General features: G+C 46.5%; 1 protein-coding gene across 3 annotated transcripts in view; it reads left to right on the top strand.

Annotated features, from left to right (window-relative positions):
* The window catches only part of lig1 (ligase I, DNA, ATP-dependent), a 60,646-nt gene that overhangs the window by 4,341 nt on the left and 37,217 nt on the right, over positions 1-19,088 (top strand). For all 3 annotated transcript variants that reach the window (XM_061695077.1, XM_061695076.1, XM_061695075.1), the window contains 10 exons: positions 6,448-6,606; positions 7,689-7,880; positions 7,949-8,048; positions 8,116-8,202; positions 8,780-8,836; positions 9,198-9,256; positions 9,522-9,635; positions 9,882-10,048; positions 12,498-12,574; positions 12,645-12,736. In XM_061695077.1, coding sequence (XP_061551061.1) covers positions 6,448-6,606; positions 7,689-7,880; positions 7,949-8,048; positions 8,116-8,202; positions 8,780-8,836; positions 9,198-9,256; positions 9,522-9,635; positions 9,882-10,048; positions 12,498-12,574; positions 12,645-12,736 — 1,104 coding nt within the window. The remainder of the gene's footprint in view (positions 1-6,447; positions 6,607-7,688; positions 7,881-7,948; positions 8,049-8,115; positions 8,203-8,779; positions 8,837-9,197; positions 9,257-9,521; positions 9,636-9,881; positions 10,049-12,497; positions 12,575-12,644; positions 12,737-19,088) is intronic.

Raw genomic sequence — 19,088 nt, 5'->3', positions numbered from 1 at the left:
TGGCCAGAGAGCAATAAGAGTAAAATGGATCATCATCATGTACCCAGAGGAAGGTTTAAGTGAAGGGAGTTGAAGGAAATATTTTTCTCTCTTGAGGTTCCTTCATTTTAGTGTGAGCAAATTCAACGCTTCCGAAACTTGTCGTAGTACAAAGAATCAGAATCAGAATCATCTTTATTTGCCAAGTATGTCCAAAACACACAAGGAATTTGTCTCCGGTAGTTGGAGCCGCTCTAGTACGACAGAACAGAACACAATTTACAGAACACTTTGGAGACATAAAGACATTGACAAAAACAATTGTGCAAAAAGATGCAGAGTCCTCTAGCACTTAGAGCAGTTCGAATGACTAATATTGCAATAGTCCGGTGCAATGACCATTGTGCGAAGGGCGCCGAGACTTCAAGGAGTGTATGCGGTTTAAAGTGACGAGTAGTGCGATCATCTGGGACAATGTTGGTTGTGCAAATGTTGCAGATACTCCTCAATCAGTGTGCAAATGGAGCAGATGCTACTCTGGCATGAGTGGCCAGTATATGCAAATAGTGCAGCGTGGCGACACAACTCCAGTGAGTGCACGAGTAATACATAATTGGCCCCACAGAAATGTGACAACGAACTCAAGTCAAAAAGATTCCAGCTTGTTGTAATGGAATTATAATTATATTTGTCTTATTCCTTGTTAGCTGGTCTAAGATCATAAGTGCACATCCATGAACCTGATGTATTAATGTCACAAAATGCTAAAATCAGAATCATCTTTATTTGCCACGTATGTCAAAAACACACAAGGATTTTGACTCTGGTAGTTGGATCCGCTCTCGTACGACAACAGACAGCCATTTTGACAAAAAATATTGTTGAGACATTAAGACACACTACGGAGAGTCACTGAGCAATGAAAGGTTACCGGTAATGCAGATACAAGGACAATTGTGCAAATGATGCAGTGTTTTCAAGAAATTTAAATTGTATAACGTGATTAGTAGTGCAATAATCTGGAACGCTGACAATTGTACAAATGGTGCGGATAGTTCTCAAGTACATGAGTGGTCAATATCGGTCAACAGCAGATATGCAAATAGTGCAGAGTGATGAGACTACTACAGTGAGTGTCCAAATAATCTCGACAGAGATGTGACAATAATGTCAAAGCAAAATTGCCAGCATGTTACAATGGAATTGTAAGTTAACTGTTAAGGAAGTTAATGGCAAGAATTCATTCAGGGTCTCCTGGGGGACAAGAGCGAAGAAGCTGTTGGAATGTCTGCTTGTTTTAGTTTGTATTGATCGATAGTACCTACCTGAGGGAAGGAGCTGGAAGAGGTGCTTACCAGGATTTTGAGCCTTGTGTGTGTGTGCGTGCGTCCGTGTGCGTGTGTTGCTGAAGCGCTTCAGCGAATCATTAGCCACTAAAAGTACGAGTCCTGTCTTGTTGCTAGCCAATCAGAAGAACAGTTGGGTTGGTTATCGTTCCATAAATACAATGGACATGAGACTTTTTTTTCCCCAGACCCGAGACATTTTCAATGTTGTGGAAAAACCCGGCGCACCGCTCACGGCGCAGCGACCCTGCCCACAAAATCAGGAAAATTAAAACGGTGAAAAACATGCTGAAGCAATTCGCCACTATATTGTTATAAGCCTTTGCATATGTTTTCAGCACTTCAAACATATTTCAAGTATTTAGAAACGAAACACAGATATCTGCTTATTCTTTTGAAATTGGTATTTTAAAGCTAAAAATAGGAAATCTAACATTTCTACGTTTTTCTTTTCGGACTAAATTTTAATTTATTTTGTACATACAAAAAAAAAGCCTTTCACGGGACACAGTGTTGAGCATGTTAATATATCCATCTATCCATTTTCTTCACCGCTTATCCTCACTAGGGCCGCGGGAGTGCTGGAGCCTATCCCAGCTATCATCGGGCTGGAGGCGGGGTACACCCTGAACTGGTCGCCAGCCAATCGCAGGGCACACACAAACAAACAACCATTTGCACTCACAGTCACACCTACGGGTTTTTGGGATGTGGGAGGAAACCGCAGTACCCGGAGAAAACCCACGCAGGCACGGGGAGAACACAGAGGCGAGGTGGGATTTTGAACCCGGTCCTGAGAACTGTGAGGCAGACGTGCTGACCGGTTGTTCAATGTGCCGCTTAGTCTGCTGTCATCTCAGCAAATGTGGTGATTATTGAGAGGTATAAAAGTTCTTAATGTAGCACATCAATTTTTGCCATTAAGCAAATGTAAAAGAAGGAATACATGTTACGGTCACATTGGCCAACACAGCCTGATCATCCGGCTGACTCAAAGCGACTCTATTGGTCAAAAACAAGGAAGTGAAGCCTAATCCAAAGAAAGAAGAAGGGAAGGGTTGCGGCAAACCCTAATTTCAAAACATTTTAGAAGTAAGAAAAGGCCGGACTTGAACCCGGGTCCTCAGAACTTTGATGCTGATGTGCTAACCAGTCCTCCATCGTGCCGTCCATGTTAATATATAATCTTAAAAAATAAAGTCCTCCCCCGAAATAATACCTTACGAAGCCTGTTAGTCTTTGCAGTTTATTAAATACATGCAAGTAAAATATAAGGAAGTACGATATTCAATTTGGTGCACGTGGATATTTTTTATTTTTTTATTTTTTTTACAGTATCTGAACATGAAGCCAATTTTCCAGTTTTTATACATTTCTTTGGAAATAATGCAAGAATTTTGATGCCAAGATTAAAAATTCTGTTGGAAATACGAGGTGTGTATCTATGATGATCCAAATAGTTTGGCCTTGGGGGAGGTCGTTTTGTACCGAGTGCCTTGTGGTTATAGTCGGGATGATGACGATATCACTGAGTTCTTTCAAGTGCGATATTAGGAAGTAAAGCTGATGTTTCTTTGCGGCCTCCCGTCGTGAAGGATGCCGCGTGTTCCCCAGCACGTCAAGTCGAATCGTTAAGGGGCTAAGTGGAGCGCCTTGTATTTTTAATGGTGTGCAGAAATGAGGATTTCACCACCCCCCTTCGTCGTTTGATGCCCGCTGTGTCTTGAAGTGTGGCATGGAGCAAAAACATTCCCGCTGTGTTGCTGTCATTTAAGCATGAATTGCTTTGCCTTCATAATGGGGCGGCCAGCTCGGTTGCTTATTGTTAGATATATTTATATATCCATCCATTTTCCATACCGCTTGTCCTCACTAGGCTCACAGGCGTGCCGGAGCCTATCCCAGCTATCTTTGGGGTGAGAGGCGGGGTACACCCTGAACTGGTCGCCAGCCAATCGCAGGGCACATAGAAACAGCCGACCATTCTCACTCACATTCACATCTACAGGCAATTTAGAGTCTTCAATTAACCTAGCGTGCATGTTTTTGGGATGTGGGAGGGAACCGGAGTACCCACGCAGGCACGGAGAGAACATGCAAACGCCACACAGGTGAGACCAGATTTGAACCCGGGTCCTCAGAACTGTGAGGCGGATCTGCTAACCAGTCGCCCAACGTGCCGCCATATATATATATATATATATACACATATTGAACAGAATTAAATGGATATCATTCATCTAAATCACATTCAAAATGGAGGCGGTGTAGAAAATGTCTTAATGAACTGTAGAGGAATTTAAATTTTTTTTTTAATTTCTAATTTATTGGCCTTAGAATAATAAATCAATAAACAAATGTTTATTACATTTAAAAAATAATCAAAATAATAAAAAATAGTATTATATGTTAATGTTTTCCACTCATAAATAATGTTGAAAATACATGAAATATACATTTTAAATGGAGGTTTCCCTTGCCCGGATGCGGGTCACCGAGGGCCCCCCTCTGGAGCCAGGCCTGGAGGTTCGAAGGCGAGCGCCTGGTGGCCGGGCCTGCACCCATGGGGCCCGTCTGGGCATAGTGCAAAAGGGTAACGTGGGTCCCCCTTCCCATGGGCTCACCACCTGTGGGAGAGGCCATAGGGGTCGGGTGCAGTGTGAGCCGGGCTGTGGCCGAAGGCGGGGACCTCGGCGATCCGATCCCCGGCTACAGAAGGTGGCTCAAGGGACGTGGAATGCCACCTCTCTGGCATGGAAGGAGCCCGAGCTGGTGTGTGATGTCGAGAAGTTCCGACTAGATATAGTCGGACTCGCCTCCACGCACAGCTTGGGCTCTGGTACCAGTCCTCTCGAGAGGGGTTGGACTCTCTTCCACTCTGGAGTTGCCCACGGTGAGAGGCGCCGAGCAGGTGTGGGTATACATATTGCCCCCCGGCTCGGCGCCTGTATGTTGGGGTTCACCTAACTGGACGAGAAGGTAGCCTCCCTCTCACTTCAGGTGGGGGGATGGGTCCTGACTGTTGTTTGTGCCTATGCACCAAACAGAAGTTCAGAGTACCCACCCTTTTTGGAGTCCTTGGAGGGGGTGCTGGAGAGCGCTCCCGCTGGGGACTCCATCGTTCTGCTGGGGGACTTCAAAGCTCACGTGGGCAATGACAGTGAGACCTGGAAGGGCGTGATTGGGAGGAACGGTCCCCCGATCAGAACCCGAGCGGTGTTCTGTTATTGGACTTCTGTGCTCGTCACGGATTGTCCATAACGAACACCGTGTTCAAGCATAAGGGTGTCCACACGTGCACTTTGCACCAGGACACCCTCGGTCGCAGTTCGATGATCGACTTTGTGGTCGTGTCATCGGACTTGCGGACGCATGTCTTGGACACTCGGGTGAAGAGAGGGGCGGAGCTGTCAACTGATCACCACCTGGTGGTGAGTTGGCTCCGATGGTGGGGGAAGATGCCGGTCCGACGTGGCAGGCCCAAATGTATTGTGACGGTCTGCTGGGAACGTCTGTCAGAATCCCCCGACAGAAGGAGTTTCAACTCCCACCTCCGACAGAACTTTGCTCAAGTTCTGGGCGAGGCGGGGGACATCGAGTCCGAGTGGACCATGTTCCGCAGCTCCACTGCTGAGGCGGCCGACTGGAGCTGTGGCCGTAATGTGGTCGTGGCGGCAATCCCCAAACCTGTTGGTGGCGTGCCCTCTCCAGGTCGGGGATGAGATCCTGCCCCAAGTGGAGGAGTACCTTGTACCAAGTATCTTTGGGTCTTGTTCACGAGTGAGGGGAGAATAGAACGGGAGATCGACAGGCGGATCGGTGCAGCGTCTGCAGTTATGCGGACTTTGTATCGGTCCGTTGTGGTAAAGGAGGAGCTAAGCCGAAAGGCGAAGCTCTCGATTTACCGGTCGATCTATGTTCCTACCCTCACCTATGGTCACGAGCTGTGGGTCGTGACCATCGAGAGGAGCCAGATGAGGTAACTGGGGCATCTGATTTGGATGGCTCCCGGACGCCTCCGTGGTGAGGTGTTCCGGGGACGACCCAGGACACGCTGGAGAGACTAAGTCTCTCGGCTGGCCTGGGAACGCATCAGGATCCTCCCGGAAGAGCTGGATGAAGTGGCTGGGGAGAGGGAAGTCTGGGCACCCCTGCTAAAGCTACTGCCCCTGGCACCCGATCTCGGATAAGCAGTAGAAAATGGATGGATGGCTGGAAATTGTTAATATTTTGCTTTATTACGTTATTGAACATTTAAAAAATATTTTTTATACTTCATATACAGTGAACCTTACATATTCATGTTTCGTCATTTGCAAATTCAAATTTTTTTGGAAGCTGTTTTCTTGCTTAGGACAAAGCAAAAAAATTACATTTTGTCACATCTGGCGGAAACTGGTGTTGTTGTTTATTTAAATGATTGTGTTTCATGTCAGTTTGCTCACGTGTTATTTAGGTTAGTATGGTAGCTAATACTGTGCATGAGCCTTCTAGTGAAGGTGGATTGTTTGTGTTGAATAATTTTTAATAAATACAGTAACTTGGGTAACATGGGGCCATGGTTGGGTACAACCTAGATGCATGTTGTTGGTGCTTTGTGATCGTCTTAAGAAGTGCTTTGCTGCCATCTTGTGGCACCTATACACAGTTGCAAACACTTTTTGGTGGGGGGGCATGACTTATTTGGGATTTTTGATATTAGGGGAGGGCTCGGTCCCTATCCCCTGCAAATAGCGGGTGTTCGCTTGAGAGAAGAATATTAAAGAATATTTAGAATATTAGAATTTAGAATTTAGAATATTATTAGAATTTAGAATATTAAAAACTATTTTTATATCAGTATTGAAAATTACAACAAATCTTTTATCAAATATTAACTGAAAATTGATTTGAAATATAGTATTAGGAAAATAATAGGAATAATAAAATTGTATATTTTATTTTACTACATTAACATTGGTTTATCAATAATATGAGGAAAAAAATGAAGAATAAAAAAAAAAACATATTTTTTAATTCCTCATGTAGTGGCATATAGTTAATATTAAGGAATATGTTTAAAATAATGAAGATCATAAAAATATTTTCTTCCGTTCCTCACTTTATTTTCTGGCGACAACAGCGAGGAAGATGCTTCCCAAGAGGAAGCTGAAGGAGGGCCTCAGCGGCAGCGACAGTCAACAAGAGGACGAGGCCACCAACACGCAGACGGTGGCGGTGGCCAAGGGCCAACGGAGCAAGCGAGCCCGCGTGGACGACGTTGGCGATGACAACAACACGGGTGAGTTAAGTTAACTACGGCGAAATACAATTAAAATACTGGAAAACCACTCGCCCTTTGACAGCATCTTGGGGACACGTCATGGAGGCGAGTAAACGGCAAGTGTTTTTGTGGCGTTGTATAGGTTTTGCCAGTGAAAGTGGAAAAATAAGGTAACCATTGTCTCTCATTCACTTGTTACTCACCTGCTTTTTACCCACCTGTCCACTTTGTATTCACCCACTTTTACTCACCCATTCTCATTTTACACACCCTCTTTGTACCCAACTGACGACTTTTTAATCACCCACTTTTTCCTCACCTGTTTTTTTACTCACCCGCTTTTTGCAAACCTGCTTTTTACCCACTCATCCACTTTTTACAAACCTGCCTTTTATCGTCCCGTCCCCTTTTTACCCACCCATCTACTTTTATTGACTTGCTTTTTACCCACCCATCTACCTTTTATACACCCTCTTCTTACCCACCTGCCTTTTTCTCACATGGTTTTATCGAGTAACCGCCCCTCCTTTTACTCCCCTTTTCACCCACACTTTTTACCCATCCACTTTTTACTCACCCCACTTTTTACCAGCCCATCTATTTGCCCGCTTTTTATCCACCTGGTTTTTCGTTACATAGTTTTATCAGCTAACTTTCACTCCTTTTACTCCCTCCTTGCCCACACTTTTTACCCAGTCCACATTTTACACGCCCACATTTTACCCACCCATCTGTGTACCTTCCCTGTGTCGAATGTACTTCCATTTCCTGTTCTATTCTTATATCACACTTACACCAGCGGTACCCTTTTGTAGTAGCATCACAAAAAAAATAAAAAATCCAATAAAAGCTCTACTGGACTCACTAAGCTGAAGTCTCGTGAGACTTTACAGCAGGAAGTGCATTAAAACATAATGTAGAAAATCAACGGGAGTCCCCTAAGGATAGCTGACCGTTAAATTAAAGTGCTGTGAAGCGTTCAATTTAGTTCAGAGTGCCACCGTTACGACCTCGCCTTCTTCCATTTTCCCTCGAGTGGGCCGGGTCGCCCTTCCTCAACATGGCTGATGCGGCCTCTCTTTCTTTGTGTGTGCGCGCAGACGAGGTCGCAATGCAAGAAAGAGACGAGGAGGCGGAAGCGACGGAGCAGGTGAGGATGCCGGACAAAGACGGAGAGAAAGCGGAGGAGGCGGGAAAAAAGCTCGAAGATGATGAAGCGGAAGAAGAGGAGAAGAGGGACGCAAAGGAGCCAAAAGAGGAAGCCAAGAAAGCTCCAATCAGCAGCTTCTTTGGTCAGCAGACATGAAAGTGGCGTTAAAATATCTTTGAAATATTGTTTTATAATGATGTTTATTTTTAGCTCCGAGAAAGGCTGCAGTGAAGACCAAGAAGAACGGTGACGGAGAGGAGAAGAAGACAACAACTTCCTCACCTGTGGAGGAGAGCAAAGATGCAAAAACGTGAGGAATAGGGAAGTAGATTTTCCTATTATTACTTGAAAAATGCTTGTTTTTTTCCCCCCCACAGTGAGTCAGCGTCGACCGAGACGGACTACAACCCGTCCAGGCCCAACTACCACCCGCTGGAGCAAGCCTGCTGGGAGGCAGGACAAAAGTTAGTCTTTTGCTCACCCGCTTTTTACCGATGCAAACTTTTTACTAACCCACTTTTTACCCACTGTCCACTTTTTAGTTCCCTGCTTTTTACCCATCCGCCCACCTTTTACTCACCACTTTTTAGCTACTTGTCCACTTTTTACTCACCCTCTTTTTACTCACTCATTCACTCTTTACTGAAATGCTTTTTACTCACCAATCCACCTATTACCTGTCAGTTGAGTTTTTCCTCCCCCCACACATTAAATTTTTTTTCTCATTTGCTTTGACTCCCCACTTGACTCCTCCTCCCACTTTTTATTTTCCTTGCCTCCTTTTACTCCCCTTTCACCCACTTGGTACTTTTCTTCACCTTTTCCATCCCTGTCACCCACTTTCTTTTCTCTCAACTACTTTTACTCCTTCCATACTGTCCTTTTTTCGTTTTCTTTACCTCCTTTTTATCCCCCCTGCTTTTTTTCTACTTTTTCTCACCTCCTTCTACTTATTTTGTTTTTCTACTTTCCACTCGACTTTTTAGCTATGAATTAGCGAATTGTTGGTATGTTCTAAACTGGGATCTCGTCTCCCTCCAGAGTGCCTTACCTGGCGGTGGCTCGCACCTTTGAGAAGATTGAAGAGGACTCTGGCAGGTGAGCGCAACCACCCGGTGGGAGGAAGTATATCAACGCTTAAACACGTGCTGAATCCCAGTGAGGAGGAAGTGGAATGTTTGATTTATTAAAGCTGTGTGCGAGTGGCTTTTTAAAGAAATGTATGTATTATTTTTTTTTTTTCAAATGAACTGATGAAATCTGTGCCAAATGTAAAACATAGTAAGTGAAGCTTGCTGCCTTTCAACACATTTCAAAAGCACATTCACAGACAGAATGTTCTGACCGCTTTCTACGCGGGACTTAAAAAAGCCGCAGATAAACAAATCTCGTTAGCCGCCTCGGAATGTTAAAATCCTCAAAGGCGTTTTTTTTTTTTTTTGTCTTTTCTTCTACCCAGACTGAGGAACATTGAAACTCTGGCCAACCTGTTCCGCTCCGTGCTGCTGCTTTCTCCAGGTAAACACCCACCTTGCTGCGGCGTTGGCGGCCGGCCGGCCGCTACCCACCGAGCATATGCTGATGAATGTTCTTTTCATGTTTGTTTTGATTTCTCTGTTTGTGTGTGGGCGCAATTGTCACTCTGCATTAATGCGCACCACATATTATGTAACGCACAATTGATATTATACCCGTTCTATACGTCTGTCTATGTGCGGGTGGATGAAAATTTTGAAGATGATGTTTTCCTGTCTTTCTAATGTTTGTGTGTTTGTGTGTGCAGACGACTTGCTGTGCTGTGTGTACTTGTGTTTAAACCAGCTGGGACCCGCCTATCTTGGCCTGGAGCTTGGCATCGGGGAGACGGTGCTGATGAAAGCTGTTGCGCAAGCCACGGGTAACACACACACACGCAACGGTGCGCGCGTGCACACACACACACACACACACACACACACACATGCACACAATCTCTAACAGTTTCTCACACAGTCTCACATTACACATTCTAACTCTCTTACACACAGACACACACAGACTCACTGTAAACACTTGACAAAACATACTCTTACATATATGTGCAGACACACCTGCCAACTCTCACATGCATGTTTTTTACCCGTCTCCTCTCTGTGGTTGCCAGGACGACAGCTGGACAAGATCAAGGCGGAGGCTCAAGAGCGCGGGGACCTCGGTCTGGTGGCCGAGAGCTCCCGAAGTAACCAGCGCACCATGTTCAGGCCGGCCAGCCTGACGGTCGATGGCGTCTTCAAGAAGCTCAAGGAGATCGCGGGCATGAGCGGCAACTCGGTGAGATGCCAAAGCTGGCTTAACTTTAGCATTAATGCTGAAAAATGCTCTTAAGAAGCCCTTTTCTGTTTTGTATATGCAAGCGACTTGACAGCTATTAAAAAAAAAAGCAGTTTTCTTCCACACGTGAGTCTCGATGCAAATGTTGGACTACAGTGGACAGAAACACCTACCCTGTCTGCGCTTCTCGCCTTCTCAGAATCAGAATCAGAATCATCTTTATTTGCCAAGTATGTCCAAAACACACAAGGAATTTGTCTCCGGTAGTTGGAGCCGCTCTAGTACAACAGACAGTCAATTTACAGAACACTTTGGGGACATCAAGACATTGACAAAAAACAATTGTGCAAAAAGATGCAGAGTCCTCTAGCACTTCGAGCAGTTCGAACGACTAATATTGCAATAGTCCGGTGCAATGACCATTGTGCAAAGGGCGGTGAGACTTCAAGGAGTGTATGCGGTTTAAAGTGACGAGTAGTGCGATCATCTGGGACAATGTTGGTTGTGCAAATGTTACAGATACTCCTCAATCAGTGTGCAAATGGAGCAGATGCTCATCTGGCATGAGTGGCCAGTATATGCAAATAGTGCAGCATGGCGAGACAACTACAGTGAGTGCACGAGTAATACATAATTGGCCCCACAGAAATGTGACAACGAACTCAAGTCAAAAATTGCCAGCTTGTTGTAATGGAATTATAGGTTAGGTGTTTAAGAAGTTGATCGCAAGAGGGAAGAAGCTGTTGGAATGTCTACTAGTTCTAGTTTGCGTTGATCGGTAGCGCCTACCTGAGGGAAGGAGCTGGAAGAGCCGGCCGGTGACCGGGGTGCAGACGGTCCGAGAGGATTTTGCACGCCCTTGTTTTAGATCTGGCAGCGTGCAAGTCCTCAATGGTGGGTAGGGGGGTACCGACAATCCTTTCAGCAGTTTTGATTGTCCGTTGCAGTCGGAGTTTGTCCTTTTTTGTAGCAGCACCAAACCAGACTGTGATGGAAGAACACAGGACTGATTCGATGACCGCTGTGTAGAACTGTCTCAGCAGCTCCGATGGCAGGCTGTGCTTTCTCAGAAGCCGCAGGAAGTACATCCTCTGCTGGACCTTTTTGAGGACGGAGTTGATGTTGTTCGCCCACTTCAGGTCCTGAGACATTGTAATTCCCAGGAACTTGAAGGTCTCGACGTTTGACACAAGGCAGTTGGACAGCATGAGGGGCAGCTGTGGCGAAGGATTCCTCCTGAAGTCCACGATCATCTCTACCGTCTTGAGCGTGTTCAGCTCCAGGTTGTGTCGGCCGCACCACAGCTCCAGCCGCTCCGCTTCCTGTCGATATGCAGACTCGTCACCGTCCTTGATGAGGCCGATGACAGTGGTGTCATCTGCAAACTTCAGGAGCTTGACAGTCGGGTTCGCTGAGGTGCAGTGGTTTTGAGGACTTATTTGCATACAGGAAAAACTGCTTTTTAGGTGTCCACTGTTGTGATTGATTTGCCACTTTGAAATCAAGCCCTTATGCTTCGAAAAAATAAAACTGCACAGAAGCAACTGATGCACAACTTTGACTTCAAGACTCATGTATACAGAAGAAAACTGCTTTTTTGAATAGCTGTCTACAGTAGTGACTGTTGCACAACTCTGACATAAAGACTCAGTCGTGTAGAAGAAAACAGCTATTTTGAGTACCAGTGACTTTATTAACTGATGCATGTAGTGGAAAAGTGTTTTTTTTTAATAGCTGCCCGCTGTAGTGACTGATCACATCGTTGACATCGTCTCATGCACGTAGAGGAAAAAGGGCATTTTGAATAGCTGTCCACTGGAGTGATGCACAACTTTGCCTTCAAGGCTCATGCATGCAGAAGAAAACTGCTTTTTTGAATAGCTGTCTACAGTAGTGACTGTTGCACAACTCTGACATAAAGACTCAGTCATGTAGAAGAAAACAGCTATTTTGAGTACCAGTGACTTTAGTAACTGATGCATGTAGTGGCTCATGCATACAGAAGAAAACTGCTTTTTTGAATAGCTGTCCACGAAAGTGACTGATGCGCTACTTTTACATCAAGACTCACGTGTGGAAGAAAACCTCCTTTTAATAGCTGCATGCTGTGGTGACAGATTGGCAACTTTGACATCATGACGCATGCATATAGAATAAAACAGCTTCTCAGAATAGCTGCTCGCTGTAGTGACTGATGGGCAGCTTGGACATCATGCAGTGAAGATGAAAACAGACTTTTCTTTCAATAGCTTTCCACTGGAGCAACTTTGACATGAAGCCTCTTGTGACAAACGTTTTTCAGTAGATAATAAACGCACCCTCCAGCAATAAGCTCCCTCTCTTCATCTTTTCCGCTGATTTTCTTCCTTTCCTTTGACCTCAAGTCTTTCTTTGCTCATTCTCTCCCGGCTCGTCCCTGAATCTCAATGCCGTCCCTCTCGTGCCACAGGCCATGAATAAGAAGATCGGCATCATCAAAGGACTCTTTGTGGCCTGCCGTTTCTCGGAGGCCCGCTACATCGTGAGGTAACGACAGCACCGTGACTTGACCCAAACCCGATTTGACAACTCATGACGGGCTGTGATTGATTGACAGGTCGCTAGCGGGGAAGCTGAGGATCGGACTGGCAGAGCAGAGCGTCCTGTCGGCGTTGAGTCAAGCTGTGTGCCTCACGACGCCCAAAAAGGGTAAGCTTGGTGTTGAGCATTTTTTTAAAAACTTATAACAGCTAACCAGTGGGTGGCGGTGTATGGGATGGCACACCAGTGTCCACTGTTGTGACTCATCCGCAACTTAAATATGTATATGGAATAAAACGTCTCAAAGCAAGACTCATGCACAAAGAAGAAAACAGCTTTGTTTGAAAAACTGTCCACTGTCGTGACTGATGTGCAATGTTGGCGTCAGGACTCCTGCTTGTAGAAGAAAATAGCTTTTTGGAATAACTGTTCACTGTAGTGACTGGTATGCAACTTTGACATCAAGACTAAGTCATGTAGAAGTTTTGTTTAAATTGCTGCCCACTGTAGTGACTGATGCACAGTTTAGATGTCTAGACTTCTGGGTATAGAACAAAGCATATTTTCGGAATAGCTATCGACTGAAGTGTGTGCAGAACTTTGACTTCAGAATTAATGCATATGGAAGAAAACAGCTTTTTTTTCCAAATAGCTGTCAACTGTCGTGACTGATCAGAAACCAGGGGGCGTCAAGACTCATTAGAATAGAGGAAAAAGACAGCGCCGTCCACTGTAGTGACTGATGCAGAATTTTCATTTAAGGGCTGATGCATCTAGAAGAAAACTACTTTTTAATTCCCCTTCTTTAAATCCCCTTTCCCACTTTAGCAGGTGTATTTTTTTTTTTCACCTGTGGGAGGTGCCATAGGGGTCGGGTGCAGTGCGAGCTGGGCAGTGGCCGAAGGCGGGACCTTGGCGATCCGATCCCCGGCTACAGAAGCTGGCTCTAGGGACGTGGAATGTCACCTCTGACAGGGAAGGAGCCCGAGCTGGTGTGTGATGTCGAGAAGTTCCGACTAGATATAGTCGGACTCGCCTCCACGCACAGCTTGGGCTGTGGTACCAGTCCTCTCGAGAGGGGTTGGACTCTCTTCCACTCTGGAGTTGCCCACGGTGAGAGGCGCCGAGCAGGGGTAGGTATACTTATTGCTCCCCGGCTCGGCGCCTGTACGTTGGGGTTCACCCCGGTGGACGAGAGGGTAGCCTCCCTCCGCCTTCGGTTGGGGGGACGGGTCCTGACTGTTGTTTGTGCCTATGCACCAAACAGAAGTTCAGAGTACCCACCCTTTTTGGAGTCCTTGGAGGGGGTGCTGGAGAGCGCTCCCGCTGGGGACTCCATCGTTCTGCTGGGGGACTTCAATGCTAACGTGGGCAATGACAGTGAGACCTGAAAGGGCGTGATTGGGAGGAACGGCCCCCCCGATCAGAACCCGAGCGGTGTTCTGTTATTGGACTTCTGTGCTCGTCACGGATTGTCCATAACGAACACCATGTTCAAGCATAAGGGTGTCCACACGTGCACTTGGCACCAGGACACCCTAGGTCGCAGTTCGATGATCGACTTTGTGGTCGTGTCATCGGTCTTGTGGCCGCATATCTTGGACACTCGGGTAAAGAAAGGGGCGGAGCTGTCAACTGATCAACACCTGGTGGTGAGTTGGCTCCGATGGTGGGGGAAGATGCCGGTCCGAAGTGGCAGGCCCAAACGTATTGTGAGGGTCTGCTGGGAACGTCTGGCAGAATCCCCTGTTAGGAGTTTCAACTCCCACCTCCAACAGAACTTTGCTCATGTTCCGGGGGAGGCGGGGGACATCGAGTCCGAGTGGACCATGTTCCGCGCTTCCATTGCTGAGGCGGCCGACCGGAGCTGTGGCCGTAAGGTGGTCGGTGCCTGTCGTGGCGGCAATTCCCGAACCCGTTGGTGGACACCTTTTTGGAGTCCTTGGAGGGGGTGCTTGGTGGACACCAACGGTGAGGGATGCCGTCAAGCTGAAGATGGAGTCCTATCGGGCCTTTTTGGCATGTGGGACTACTGAGGCAGCTGATAGGTACCGGCTGACCAAGCGGAATGCAGCTTTGGTGGTCGCTGAAGCAAAAACCCGGGCATGGGAGGAGTTCGGTGAGGACATGGAGAAAGACTTCCGGACGGCCTCGAGGAAATTCTGGTCCACCATCCGGCGTCTCAGGAGGGGGAATCAGTGCACCATCAACACTGTGTATAGTGGGGATGGGGCGCTGCTGACCTCGACTCGGGACGTTGTGAGTCGGTGGGGAGAATACTTCGAAGACCTCCTCAATTCCACCGACACACCTTCCCATGAGGGAGCAGAGTCTGGGTTCTCTGAGGCGGGCTCTCCTATCTTTGGGGTTGAGGTCACCGAGGTGGTTAAAAAGCTCCTCGGTGGCAAGGCCCCGGGGGTTGATAGATTTGCCCGGAGTTCCTAAAGGCTCTGGATGTTGTGGGGCTGTCCTGGTTGACACGCCTCTGCAACATCGCGTGGACAGCGGGGACAGTGCCTCTGGATTGGCAGACTGGGGTGGTGGCCCCCCTTTGTAAGAAGGGGGACTGGAGGGTGTGTTCCAACTACAGGGGGATCACACCCCTCAGCCTCCCTGGGGGGGATCACACTCCTCAGCCTCCCTGGGGTGGTATTCAGGGGTGCTGAACAGGAGGGTCCGTCGGGAAGTTGAATCTCAGATTCAGGAGGAGCAGTGTGGTTTTGGTCCTGGCCGTGAAACAGTGGACCAGCGCTACACCCTTGGCAGGGTCCTCGAGGGTGCATTGGAGTTTGCCCAACCAGTCTACATGTGTTTTGTGGACTTGGATAAGGCGTTCGACCGTGTCCCTCGGGGGGGTCCTGTGCTTCGGGAGTATGGGGTACCGAACCCCCCTGATATGGGCTGTTCGGTCCCTGTACGACCGGAGTCAGAGTTTGGTCCGCATATCCGGCAGTAAGTCGGACTCGTTTCCGGTGAGGGTTGGACTCCGCCAAGGCTGCTGTTTGTCACCGATTCTGTTCATAACTTTTATGGACAGAATATCTCGGCGCAACCGAGGCGTAGAGGGGGTCCGGTTTGGTGGCCTCAGTATTGCATCTCTGCTTTTTGCTAATGATGTGGTTCTGTTGGCTTCATCAAACTGTGACCTCCAACTCTCACTGGAGCAGTTCGCAGCCGAGTGTGAAGCGGCTGGGATGAGAATCAGCACCTCCAAATCTGAGACCGTGGTCCGCAGTCGGAAAAGGGTGGCGTGCCCTCTCCAGGTCGGGGATGAGATCCTGCCCCAAGTGGAGGAGTTCAAGCATCTTGGGGTCTTGTTCACGAGTGAGGGAAGAATGGAACGGGAGATCGACAGGCGGATCGGTGCGGCGTCTGCAGTGATGCGGACTTTGTATCGATCCGCTGTGGTAAAGAATGAGCTAAGCTGAAAGGCGAAGCTCTCGATTTACCGGTCGATCTACGTTCCTGCCCTCACTTATGGTCACGAGCTGTGGGTCATGACCAAAAGAACAAGATCCAGGATACAAGTGGCCGAAATGAGTTTCCTCCGCAGGGTGTCCGGGCTCTCCCTTAGCGATAGGGTGAGAAGCTCGGTCATTCGAGAGGATCTCAGAGTAGAGCCGCTGCTCCTTCACATCGAGAGGACCCAGATGAGGTGGCTGGGGCATCTGATTCGGATGCCTCCCGGACACCTCCCTGGTAAGGTGTTCCTGGCACGTCCCACCGGGAGGAGACCCCGGACGCGACCCAGGACACGCTGGAGAGACTACGTCCTTCGGCTGGCCTTGGAACGCCTCGGGATCCCCCCGGAAGAGCTGGATGAAGTGGCTGGGGAGAGGGAAGTCTGGGCGTCCCTGCTAAAGCTACTGCCCCCGTGACCCGACCTTCGATAAGCGGTAGAAAATGGATGGATTTTGCTTTTTTTCTTACGCTTGTGTAAGAATGTTTCAACGAGTGTGATGTCAGGACGCCATTTTGCAGAAGTCAGTCATCTGGAGAGTCGTCCCCCTTATCGTCAGATGAAACACAAGTTACATTTTCCTCTCTGCTGCTCCACTCAACGCACTTTTTTTCTTTTTTTTCTTCATCAAATTGCGTTACCCGTGCGCCATTTAAATAATGCAGCCTCCGAGGTCGGAAAGGGGCCATGTTTTATTTATAGAACGCTCATTAAAGGTGTTTAAATATCCTTTACAAGAGTCATCGAAGAATTTTAAAACATCCCCGTTATCTTCCCCTCAGTCCCCAAAACACATGAGAATGTGATGATGAGGAGTCGTCCCCCCCCCTTATTATTTTTATTATTTGTTTTTTTAAATATGTTGCTGACATTCCTGACGGGCTGCTTCTTAACAGATGCTATCTCACTCACACACACACAGCCAATTAACTTGTTTTAATGCCAAGCTAATTAGAAAATTAGCATTCAGAGCTCATTCACTCGCGCTTTAATAAGAGCCAATTAGACCGCGGGCGCAGTGGGTGAATTTGCATTGATCTGCAGCCTGCACCGGAAATGTTGCGCTTAATATTTGATATTTGTTTATTTTCCAGCGGAAACGTTATCTAATCAGGCAGGTTAATGGGGAAGTGCGCCATCCACAGCGTGATACAATATGATTTGTAATGGCCTACAATTAAAACTAGTGCTGTTCCACTCCCATCCCATGGGGGTGGTAATGTAACTTGGAATCTGTTTGCCAACTTGCAAATGAATCAAGATGACACAAGCTAAAAAAAAAAAAGACAAAAAACTAAAAAAACAGTGATTTAAAAAAAAAAGACAAAACTAAAAAAACAGTGTTTGAAGATCTGTTCAATGCTTAAGTCTCGACTTGCACATCAATTACTACAGTGGACAGTTATTATAAAAAATAATAAAATCTTTTGTATGTAAAGAGATCATTTTACGCTTGAGACTATGTGAGTCCGGGATCCACATGTTTGGAAACAATGAGTCGCAGCCCTGGAACAATGATTCCCTGCAACATATCATCACGCAATATAGATCCAGTAATCCTCTGCTATATAAAAATTCTTGCTTCGCTGTCCCACTATATTCCTGCAGATTTTATTGCAGTTGTTACTTTCTTTTACTATCTTTTATGCTGTTTGTACAATATTTTTGTCTCATTCATTGCTCTTACTCTCTCTCAATATATTATAAACCCAATTCCAATGAAGTTGGGACGTTGTGTTAAACATAAATAAAAACAGAATACAATGATTTGCAAATCATGTTCAACCTATATTTAATTGGATACACTACAAAGACAAGATATTTAATGTTCAAACTGATAAACTTGATTCTTTTTAGCAAATAATCATTAACTTAGAATTTTATGGCTGCAACACGTTCCAAAAAAGCTGGGACAGGTGGCAAAAAAGACTGAGAAAGTTGAGGAATGCTCATCAAACACCTGTTTGGCACATCCCACAGGTGAGCAGGCTAATTGGGAACAGGTGGGTGCCATGATTGGGTATAAAAGGAGCTTCCCTGAATTGCTCAGTCATTCACAAGCAAAGATGGGGCGAAGTTCACCTCTTTGTGAACAAGTGCGTGAGAAAATGGTTGAACAGTTTAAGGACAATGTTCCTCAACGTACAATTGCAAGGAATTTAGGGATTTCATCATCTACGGTCCATAATATCATCAAAAGGTTAAGAGAATTTGGAAAAATCACTGCATGTAAGCGGCAAGGCCGAAAACCAACATTGAATGTCCGTGACCTTCGATCCCTCAGGCGGCACTGCATCAAAAACTGACATCAATGTGTAAAGGATATCACCACTCAGGAACACATCAGAAAACCAATGTCAGTAAATACAGTTGGGCGCTGCATTCGTAAGTGCAACTTGAAAATCTACTGTGCAAAGCAAAAGCCATTTATCAACAACACCCAGAAACGCCGCCGGCTTCTCTGGGCCCGAGCTCATCTGAGATGGACTGAGCCAAAGTGGAAATGTGTTCTGTAGTCCGACGAGTCCACATTTCAAATTGTTTTTGGTATTTGTGGAAGGCGTGTCCTTGGGGCCAAAGAGGAAAAGAACCATCCGGACTGTTATGGACGCAAAGTTCAAAAGCCGGTCTTTTTCATGCACGCCCCTGCTTATTTCAGTGCCAAACTACATTCTGCACTTGTTACAACAGCGTGGCTTTGTAGTAAAGGAGTGCAGGTACAAGACTGGCCTGCCTGCAGTCCAGACCTGTCTCCCATTGAAAATGTGCGGCGCATTATGAAGCGTAAAATACGACAACGGAGACCCCGGACTGTTGAACAGCTGAAGCTGTACATCAAGCAAGAATGGGAAAGAATTCCACCTACAAAGCTTCAACAATTTGTGTCTTCAGTTCCTAAACGTTTATTGAATGTTTTTAAAAGAAAAGGTGATGTAACACAGTGGTTAACATGACCCTGTCCCAGCTTTTTTGGAACGTGTTGCAGCCATAAAATTCAAAGTTAATGATTATTTGCTAAAAACAATCAAGTTGATCAGTTTGAACATTAAATATCTTGTC

Source organism: Phycodurus eques, chromosome 13, assembly GCF_024500275.1.
Source record: "Phycodurus eques isolate BA_2022a chromosome 13, UOR_Pequ_1.1, whole genome shotgun sequence".
NCBI classification, from domain to species: Eukaryota; Metazoa; Chordata; class Actinopteri; order Syngnathiformes; family Syngnathidae; genus Phycodurus; species Phycodurus eques.
Note: the sequence above shows the minus strand (reverse complement) of the source record. Positions and strands in the feature narration are given on the sequence as shown.